The sequence below is a fragment of the Tasmannia lanceolata genome, unplaced genomic scaffold (genome assembly GCF_043159265.1).
Source record: "Tasmannia lanceolata isolate RefF3 unplaced genomic scaffold, GAP_Taslan_0.1 ptg000013l, whole genome shotgun sequence".
In the NCBI taxonomy this organism is placed as follows: domain Eukaryota; kingdom Viridiplantae; phylum Streptophyta; class Magnoliopsida; order Canellales; family Winteraceae; genus Tasmannia; species Tasmannia lanceolata.
The window spans coordinates 7,523,815-7,534,322 of NW_027518690.1; the positions used below are offsets into that span (position 1 = coordinate 7,523,815).

Here is a 10,508-nt window from a genome sequence, read left to right on the forward strand (position 1 = left end):
AACTTAGGTAAGAAGTAATGTGGCCTGTAAATATAGGTGGTGGGATCTTGTATGAGTCATCTTGGATTGAATAAAATTATTTCTATTGCTTCTTTCCTTGTGGATTCAAGGTTTTCCTCTTGCGGATTTAAGAGTTTTATCAAAAAGACGGTGATCTTCGCCTATTCTGCACGCTTCCGCCCTCGTTATTTTGTCGTTTAGCTAGAATCAGATGGTTAGTAGACCCTCAGAGTCATTTGCATTCTGCGTGCATTGACGGCATTAATTGCATTCTGCACGCATCGACGTTCACTTACCAATCGCGAGTCGTTCACATTGTGCGTGTGTCGACGTGCCGTTCATATTTTGTGTGTCAACAACCTCACATTTGGCGCCGCGGCTATTCTGGAAAAGTCCTTTCCATCTGTGTAAAGGCAGAGGAGCCTAAGGAAGAAGTGTCATTCCCTTCTTCTCAATCGCATGAAATCCAATATCAGGGGATGGGAATGCTTCGATCCTTGAACCCCTCGAATTGAGTTTCCAATTTCTTGCCTCGAAGGAGGAAGGAGGCCAGCACGCTAGCACGGCATACACACATATACTAAACCCACACCTGGTGCACTAACCGACCATGCCAGGGGCATCCCTTAGACCAAATGCCAATATTCAGTGTAGTACGCGGCGTTGAAGTAAAAGTGGAAGCTTGAATGATCCTGGAAATGCTAGTGATTCTAACGTTTCTGAGAGCATCGAAACACATGATTAAAGGACTTCACTAGGGGAAAATCCTAATCATGTTTCACCCAGTTAGGGAACTCCTTCACAAGGGAGAGGCTCGGGTATGCCCTTATCACTTCAGGATGTGGCTGCTACGTTTAGGCAACACCTGGACGAGAATTCCCAATAGTTGTCTCAAAAAGTGGCTCGTCAGATCTTTGAAGTGATAAGGCCCTATCATTCCATTAGTGAGAATATTTTCAAGCAGGTAGACAGATTGTTTGTTTTATTGTCCGAAGGAATGGCCCCGCAGCCATTACAACCGCCTCTTTTTGGCAAGGTAATAACCCGGTCCGGCAACTACCATACACCGAAGCGGTCCAATGGCTATCATACACTCGATCCGCATTTTCGAGTGCTACTACCCTACCAGAGTCCAGAGGGCAGAATCAGGTTCGGCTAGTTTCAGCTTTTAACTAGGCCGAATCCTGCACCAGGAGGCCCATTTAGTGGCCAAGCCAAAATTTGGCGCCAGGGTATAGTCTGCCACAAAACCCTATCGTTGTTAGTGATTTCACCTCTACTCTGCCTCTGCAGCAGGCGAGATCCTCCGTGACAAACTGACCAAACCTTGGAACCATTACACCAAATGAGAGTGTGACCGATCCTAGTGGTGGTGCGCAGAATGGAAATGGGAATAGTATGCAAGGGAATAGTAACCAGAACCATAACTAGGCTCATAAAGCACCTCTGAACCCCTATGCGGTTATGTGAGTTCCGATTCTAGGTGGAGCTGGGGGAAACCGGCAGTGCCCGACCCTAAGATTGGTCAACCTTTCATTCGGAGAAACTACATACCCAGAACCAAGGTTTTAAATTTTGGTTTTACGGGTAATTTTGGTCCTTGCCGAAACCGAAATTTCAGCCAACTTCCTGAAATTTTGGCCGAAATTCAGTAGAAGGGATCGAAATGTCAGTGATTTGGGCTGAAATTTCGATAATTTCGGCTGAAATTCTATAAAGAATTAAATAATTAATATTTTATCCAAAATTTCGCTGAAATTACCGAAATTTGGTAAATTTCGGCAATTTTGGTTTCGGAACGTTTCGATTTCGGTCCTGACCGAAATCTGAAATTTCAGATTTCTGCCGAAATTTTAAACCTTGTCCAGAACATTGGTCTAAATAGGAACCAGGTCATGGAAATGATTCAACAACAACTCGGTCTGAATTTTAGATCGATATGCAGGAAAGTATAGCCTGATTGGTACGGCTACTACTACCTGTACCCTAAGGGACACAGGGTTACTGAGTTCAGTTTATTATCTTAGGAAGACAACCAGTCTACCGTCGAGCACATTGTTCGTTTCACTGCCCAATGTGGGGAGGCAAGCCATGACATCTATAAGCTTCAGAATTTTCCCAACTCCCTCACAAGTCACAAGAGCAGCTTTTAATTGACACATAAGTCTCCCACCCAGCAATGTTGAAGAGTGGGCGGACATGGAACATATTTTTTATTTCTAGGTCTACCAAACTGACCCAGAAGTAAACATTGCAGATTTGGCTAGGTTGAGACAAATGACCAATGAAATAGTGCACTACATTGCACGATTAAACGGTGCCATGAACAGATGCCACACTAATTTGCAACATGTTGGCTACGTGAAGTTAGCCTAAAACAAACTTAGCTTGGAATTAAGGAAAAAGTTTACGGGTGAAGAATTTATCGACCTCTGCCAGCCTCTCAAGCCTCGAGATACGAGAGCCTCATCATAAGAACAAAAGAAAATCTCGTCAAAGGGGACCTATTATAGAGATACCAATTACGAGATCACCCTGATCGAAACTGAGATGGATCTTAGTGATGAGGAACATCCCAACCAGACAGATATAAGCGTGGCCAAACTTGTGGGTACAAAGCCCTATACCTGCAAGGCCCTGGCGAGGCCATGAAAGCCAAACGATAATCCTATTATTAGTAATTTTCAAGATCCTCGCCCGGTCCGAAGGAATCACTATGATGCTGGTAACCAGTATTCCTTTGACATAACCAAGACCAAGTAGATCTTCAGTCATTACTGCATAATAGCCAAATGCCATTAGGCCACGTTTGGATACCCACAATATTAAGTTTTGGATTTAGTTCATATTTTGAACTGGATCAGATCCTTTAGAGTTCCAAATCAGCTACGGCAGTGCAAAAAGTTCCGATTTTCAAATCTGTTCTGCGAGACATTATTTGGAAATCAATATTTGTGGCAACTTTCTTCACCGCCGCCGCCGCTGCTCCTCGACGTTGCTCCGGCAGCAGCGATACATCTTTCGCTCCCTCCTCCTCTCTCTTAAAACATGATCATGAAGATGATTGATGTAGTTTGTATACAAAACTCAAACCCAAATCAAAATACAAATGCATGAGGTATCGAAACGGGCCCTTATTGTTTTTGCAAATCAACTAACTATGTTACTCTTTTGGCAAATACTGCATAATGGATTACTCGTTTTGCAAATCAGCCAACTATGTTACTCTTTTTACTCTTTTTGCAAATACTGCTGGAAAAAAAAAAAAAAACCCTTTTTCTTTTTTACTGATTCTCTTATTCTGTCAATAATTTTCATATTTTTATTTTTTTTAAATTTTCTCAATTTTTTATCGTTTCTTAAAAATTACCTGCACCAATAGCATCAATGTTTCAACAAGGGTTGAACCATGGTAAAGCGGCTTTGGACCCAACAAGGCCTTTCTCACCCCCTCCTGTTCCCGGTTAAAATCCGAAAACTCCTCCAATTCTCTTCTCAACATATGTTCTTGTTATCAGTTTCCAAATTTCCCTCTAAAAATAAAGACTACTTTCATAGCCCTATTAAGTTCTAAACCAAGAAATTTCGGTTAAATTCTAAGCTCGTAAGTTTATCGCATTTCCTTTTTCATTCTACATTTCTAACCCAACTGATTCGGAAATTTAGGTTTAGGGTCTTCTTGTTCTTCCACTCTTTTCTTATTTTGGTAAATTTAGGGTTTGGGTTTTCTTGTTCTTCGACTATCTTCTTTGAAAGAAAGTATTCCAATAAGTGATTCTGATCTAGGGTTGAAGGTCTTTGGTAGATTGTTTGGATCAAAGCCCACAAATGAATCGAATTTTGTACTAATTTTCATTCAAATTTTGAAAGCGAAATGATTTAATCTTTGGATTTGTAGTTCTTTAAGCTCGTTATTTTCAAGTGATCGAATTTGACATTCATTTTCAACTGAATTTTGAAAGAGAAATGATTCTGATATAGGGTTGCAGTTATTTAGCAGGTTGGTACTGATTGAAAATCCTCAAACAGTCACTTGTTAGGTCTGATTGCTTTAAATAATGGAAGATATAGAAGAAATCCATGATCCCCAAGAGCAGCCATGGGAAGATAGAACCCTGAATCTCCTTCAAGACTCCAAGATTGACCAAGGCATCTCTCTCTCTCTCTCTCTCTGTTGTTTCTATGATTCTTGATTTTTATGGGTTTTCTTTCTTTTGTTTACTTTATGTAGAGTTTTCCGAGGCAAAGGCCCAGAAGAGTGGACGGAGAAAACACAGGGTGAGGTGGATGAAAAGACCAATGGCGATTCCTAATGTCATTCTTGAGCTCCAAGATGAGCAATCCAGGGAAAATGCTCTCAGATGCCTTAGCAACTTCCTACTTGAGGTATTGTTGGTTTTTTTTATTATTATTATTATTAATTTGGGTTGTTCTGATATGGGCTCTTTCATTTCATTTTTGTTCCTATGATTTTTTACTTTTCTCTTGTTGTGGAATCTTTCTTTTTCTTTTCAGGGATGAGAGCTTTCTTGATTTATGTTTCTCTTTTTTTGACTGTTCTTAATTTGGATTTTTGTGACTTTGGATTGTCTGATTAGGATTGTCTTTATTTGGGTCTTATTTGTCTGTTTTCTTTTTCTTTGGTAAATAGTTCGTAACTTCTTAAACTACAAGCAATCAAGTTAAATAACTCAACTCACTAATGAATCATCTGATTTTTCATGCTAAAGCAAGAGGGCCGAGCGTATTGCAGTTCTTGACCATCACTTTTTTTCCATCCAAAAGTTTCAATCTATGGATCACATTTGTTTATTTCCTTTTATTGGTTTGGGTTTATTTATTTTCTGTTTTAATGGTTTAAATTTAAACCGAACTTTCCTGATTTGGATTTCTTATGAATTTGTGTTCTAGGATTGGTGTTAATGATATGGGCTTTCTGATTTGGGCTTTTCTAGTTTCTGTTTGATTATTTGATTTTTATTTGTTTTCTTGAAATAGTTGCTGTTTACTTGGGTTTACAGGTTATTTTTATCTGGTTTTTCCTGTTTTGATTTTAATAATGTAATTTTCCTAAAACAGCCATTAATGGTTTTTCACTGACTCGACATAAAATGATCTGGATTTTCATGGTGGCAGAGACGGGAAGAAGACCCAGACAACTACTACAAAACTGGATTCCTGTTGTTCAATTCCTGTGCTTCGATGACCATCTTGTTGCAGGTTTCCATTCCATTTCAGCTTTCGTGATTCATACTCTTTTTGTATTTGTTTGTTTTTCTAGAGGGTTACATAGAGGCATTCTTGTGAACATGGTTTTAAATTTCGGCCAAAATACCGAAATTTCAGATTTCGGCCAGGACCGACACCAAAATTGCCAATGCAATTTAAAAATTTCTGCCAAAATTTTAAGATTTACACCGAAATTTCTGTTTCGGTTGTGGCCGAAACCAACACCAAAACCGACATTTAAAACCTTGGTTGTGAAACAGGAGGTGGTAGCATTTTATGGAAAGATGGTCGATGGAAGTGTGAATGTAAGATCTTCTAAGCGTCTTGCCAATGTTCTGACGCTATTTCAGGTAATTTATTCTCTCTTGATATCCTTTTTGTCAGTCTTCTTCTCATTGGATTGAGTATTTTCGGTTGCAGAGCATTGCTGCCAACAAAGAAACCAGGCAGAGATTCATGAATTGTAAGAACTTATAAGCCTCTTTTTTTTTCATGACTGGTCTTCATGGAATCTCTTGATACTTGTCAGAAATAAGGAATTTTACCTTGTTTATGAACCATTGACAGTGTTCCATTGGTATCTTTAAAGTTGGGTCTTATTTATCTGACGAGGAATGATAAACTAAAGGATGCCCTTGCAGGAAATAGGGACCAATGGGGGCGCCCTTGTAACTGGTTTCTTGCAAGGGTGCCCTTCAGTCTGTCATTCCTCTCATCTGATATATCATATCATCTGTATGGCGGTGTGGTGTTTTCTATTTGAATCCATTAGAATGAATAGAAGGAACTGTTTTGTCTTCTTATATTTCCTGAAAATAATCAGGATGCAAAGAAAAATATTGAGGATCATTTTCTTCCCGATGAAAGTTTAATTTTTTAAAGCTGTGGACTTTCGTTTGATAAACTAGCGATGAAAATTTCCTGAAAATAATCATGATACTAAGCAAAATATTGAGGATCATTTTCTTCCCAAAGACAGTTTTTTTTCTAAAGTTGTTGACTTTCACTTGATAAACAGTGTTAAACAACTTAATGACTGCCCATTCACCTTCCTAAAATTTATCACAGGTAGCTTCTTTTTTTATTTTTTGTTTTGAGAATCTTGGGATTTTTCACATAGTCAAGTTTATGTGACCTTTAAATCACCATGTTTCCCTTTTTCTCTTTCTTTTCTCTCTATGTTTCAGCTTGTGTTCCGAACTTCTTGGTTCCTGTGATACTGTTTGAAAGCACGCTAGAGGTGTTTGACAATATCCGAGCGATATCCGTCTCCGTAATTGGGATTTTATGCCAGGTATCTTTATCTTTTCAAGACTTTTTCCTTCTATAGAGCCATCTGTTACCTGCTGTGAATTTAATCATTTTCGTTATAGGCTAGAGAACCCGAAATCATTCAGTGGGCCATTGAAAGCAATATGGTGGAAGCCTGTCGCATCACCATGGAGATAGGGAATGAACTTTCCAAAGTGGTATGGTAAATCTTAACTTTGCTATGATGCTTGTCCTTTTTAATTGTCTTTCCATATCTCTTCATTTACTAATGTAAATGAAGGTTTCCATTAGTCAGGTAAAGGTTTATGTCTCTTCCTTTATATATGTAGGTAGGAGTGTTTTCGAATTTTACCATAAGGTTTTTAATCTGCTGAGAGGATGAACAATCTCCAATGGCTCTCAGTGAAAACTAATTAAACCATAATGCACAGAATCCAGATAGTGCCAATATAAAAATGTCTATCACATCAAGGGATCATTGATTTCATGTATCCTTATGTTTTTCACAAATGCACTTTACCTCTTATTTGTCCTTGATTTTTTTATATTATCCTCTGTTTCTTATGCTACACTTTCACATTTGTCCCTGCATTAGTCCCACTCATGTTCTAGTAATTCATATTTTAGCTCTCTCTTTGTAACCACAAGCATTCATGAACCAAAACTCAAATGGATAATTAACCCCCAAACAATTCTCTTGCAGATTGCGATGCATATCCTCGAGGCCATACTACAAGATATGTCTGGAATATCTTACATTTGCAATCCCATGTGTGATCATCTACTTAGAGGGTTAATGGAAACATGGAAGCAACTGGTAGTCTACCCGCTCGATGTACTCCTTCCATAAATTACTGAGGCTCTTACTAAATACGGTTCCTTTTCATCTGTCTTTCTTGTTCTTCCAAATCATGTAGGTTGAGCTCCTGGCCATGCACCAAGACTTCTCTCCTCGTCTCTTGTTCCATATTATTAGATGCTATGTTTTGCTTTGCACCCATGTCAGGTACGTAACCACATAGCGAAAAAAAATACATTTCCATTCAGTAATCTGTTTCCCACAATTTACTATTAACTCTCTGTTTTAGGGGAGTTAATATTGTGATGGAGAGTCTCCCTCGTCCTTTGACAGATGGTTCCTTCCATGACATCACAGAGGTAATTTATATAAGCTTAGGCCTTGTTTGTTTTATGTTAAAGTATATAAGATTAAATAACGCCTTCTCCAACAGCTTAAGCTTTTGGAGTATTTGGTCATTTGACATTGTATCAGAGCAAAGGTCCTGAGTTCAAAATTCCTTGATTTTAAAAATCCATAGCTAATGGCTAACCCAAAAGACGGGCCGCATGTGGCACATGTAGGCGAACCCTAAAAAGAGGGGGCCACACATGACAGGGAGTGTTATTGTATAAAAAATTAAACAAGGCCTTCTCCAACGGCTTAAGCTTTGGAATAACGTCTTTTCCAACAGCTTAAGCTTTTGGAGTAATTGGTCGTTTGACATTTTAGATTTTGAGAATCAATTTTGAGTCCAAAACAGAATATTGAAATCAAAACTAAACGTAATTTTGAGTCCCATGATCAGTTTTGGACTCAAAATCGATTCTCAAAATCTAAAACAAACAGAGCCTCAACGGGAGTGAATTCAGGTAAAGTAAAAAACCCATGGTCTTATTTTTCTCATATTATTATAATTTCATTTTATTTTATTTTTGGCAACTTGTAGGAGTTCCCAATAATAAGGGATTTGCTCAACCAGCTTCTCATAAATGTTGGAGTAAAAATGGAGGTCCCCATGCCAACAAAAGAATTTTCTCTTCAACCAATGGAAAGAATGGCACCCTTCAAGCTTGTTCACTGCCAATATGATTCTCCTTCTGATGGAAAGATGCCACTACAGACAATTGATCTTAACTACAAGAACTGCTTGCCCACTTATCTGGAGCATTACCCACCACAGATACCCACTGGGAAAGAGAACAAGTGATGCAGTTCACCTCTATTTGAAGAGAAATAAGAAGAGAAAAAAAATGAAATAATAAGGAAATTCTTTTGAAGGACTACTGATACTTGACGATCTTCATTCAGAAGACTGAAGGACTACTGATACGTGACCATCTTCATACAGAAGACTCTTGATTTGTTTTTACTTCATCTTGTTAGCAGGTTGCTTCCAAGCTCAAACCATTTGGAACTGAATTGCGACATTTTTTTCTTGCCATTGATAAGAGTGGTATTCTCAAAAACCTATTCTGTAAATGATATCCCCTATTTCATTCTTTGTAAATCTAACCCTCAGAAGTTCTCTTGGACAACTGAAAATTAAATGTGATTTTGCTTGATTGACCCTTCTCCTAAACCTGTCTTTTCTATAGATGCCATATTGATGCTGTTACAGTTAAGTCAGTCATGATCAACTGAAATTTCCTGTTAATGGTTACTTTATCCCTTCTGTTAGAAACTTTTATCTTCCCAAGGAAATGCTAGATATTAAAAACTAAAAGTGTGTTAGGCAAGGTGTCCCATTCTCCCCCAAAATCTGGGCAGGAACCGATTAATTAGAATCTCAGAAGACTCTTGTGTCAGTCTCAGAAGACTCTTGTGTCGCTCCGAAAAATCCCATTATTTATTTGTAAAAAAAGCAGCAAAAAGAAGACAACGGGCTTTGCGAGTTGGGGTTACAAGTTACAACTGGGATTTAAGAGTTTTTTGAATTTTCTCATTCTCTCCACCTATAAAAAAGCTAAGGAAGCCACCACGTCCTATGTACGAGTAACGGAAGGGCTACTTGGTAAAAAAGCCAGAGTGAAAGCTGTTAAAGAGAAGTTACTCTGCCCCTGGCAGCGGCCTTTGGAAAAGGATACCTGGAAAAAAAGTAAGAGTGAAAATTGTCAGAGCGATGTGAAAGTGTTGTTGAATCGGTCCTGAATAGGGGCCTGGTATGGGACAGGTTTAAAGGGCCTAGCCTAATGCGTTCCATCAGCGCCGGTGCCTTTGTCGTATTGGTTAGGTATCTAACAATCCCATAACCATATTTATACCTTCCTTGGATGCATCCCTCTCTCAAACTCCTTCATACAAAGAAAACTCCCATTTTATATATTACAAAAGGAAACGATTGGAGAGGAAACCAAGAACCAACTCACCTTCTCTAGTCAAGAAGAAAAGAACACGAGCCAAGAAATGAGTCTTCACCGACCACTTTCAGTCTCTCCTATCTACTCAAGAGAAAAACCAAAACTTGAAAAAAGTGATCTCACGTTCAAAATTTCAAAATCAAAGAGAGAAAAACAGCTATGTAACTTTCCATTTTATCTCTTCGAAGTCTCCACAGGTTTCAAAATCAAAGAGAGAAAAACAGCTATGTAACTTTCCATTTTATCTCTTCGAAGTCTCCACAGGTAATACATTTTAAAAGCGCTTCCCAACTGCTGTTGGAAATGTACACCTGAAGGGTATATATGGGATTGGCAAATTGAATGTTGGATGCAAGGGAAAGCTTTCTCACCTAGAACCCTACAGTCGTGAATTAAAGCCATTTGTGGAAGGAAGTTGATCTTTGAGGTGTGCAAATTGCAAATTTGAAAAGTGGATTTATGAGTAAGTCTATATGTTTGTGACTGTGACATTACCTAAATGTTACTTTCATGTCTAATACAAAATCTTTTGAAAAAAGAGTTTTGCTTTGCAACCCATTTGTGAAATTGTGGGGGGAAGTGTTTAAAAAGTTGTCTTCTAAGTGCCACAATCAAAACATGGGGTGCATATATCATCTGCATGTTCAATATTCATATAGGGTTTGTGAATATGGAACCTAGAGGGGGTCATTTCTAGAATAATAGAAATGATTGAAGTGAGGGCTGTATGCACAAGAACAGAAAAAACTACTACATCTCTTTAATAAGACCCAAAAAGAAGTGAGATCTGATCTACAGAAATTCTGGGGCCACAAAAGGCTCATATATATCATCTGAAATAATAGCATAAAGAAGAGAAACCCCAAAGG

General features: G+C 38.4%; 1 protein-coding gene across 3 annotated transcripts; it reads left to right on the plus strand.

Annotated features, from left to right (window-relative positions):
• Positions 1-3,414: 3,414 nt before the first annotated feature.
• LOC143890758 (cell differentiation protein rcd1-like) lies at positions 3,415-8,855 on the plus strand. 3 transcript variants are annotated; one of them, XM_077395439.1, is made up of 12 exons: positions 3,415-3,604; positions 3,990-4,149; positions 4,232-4,386; positions 5,137-5,220; positions 5,490-5,579; positions 5,650-5,692; positions 6,417-6,523; positions 6,603-6,698; positions 7,205-7,318; positions 7,419-7,507; positions 7,590-7,659; positions 8,229-8,855. In XM_077395439.1, the coding sequence occupies exons 2-12, from the start codon at positions 4,059-4,061 to the stop codon at positions 8,487-8,489; spliced, it is 1,200 nt and encodes a 399-aa protein (XP_077251554.1). In that variant the 5' UTR covers positions 3,415-3,604; positions 3,990-4,058; the 3' UTR covers positions 8,490-8,855. The 3 variants fall into 3 exon arrangements, with proteins under 3 accessions (XP_077251554.1, XP_077251555.1, XP_077251556.1); XM_077395440.1 differs by having other exon boundaries at positions 4,001-4,149; XM_077395441.1 differs by having other exon boundaries at positions 4,030-4,149.
• The last annotated feature ends 1,653 nt before the right edge of the window (positions 8,856-10,508 follow it).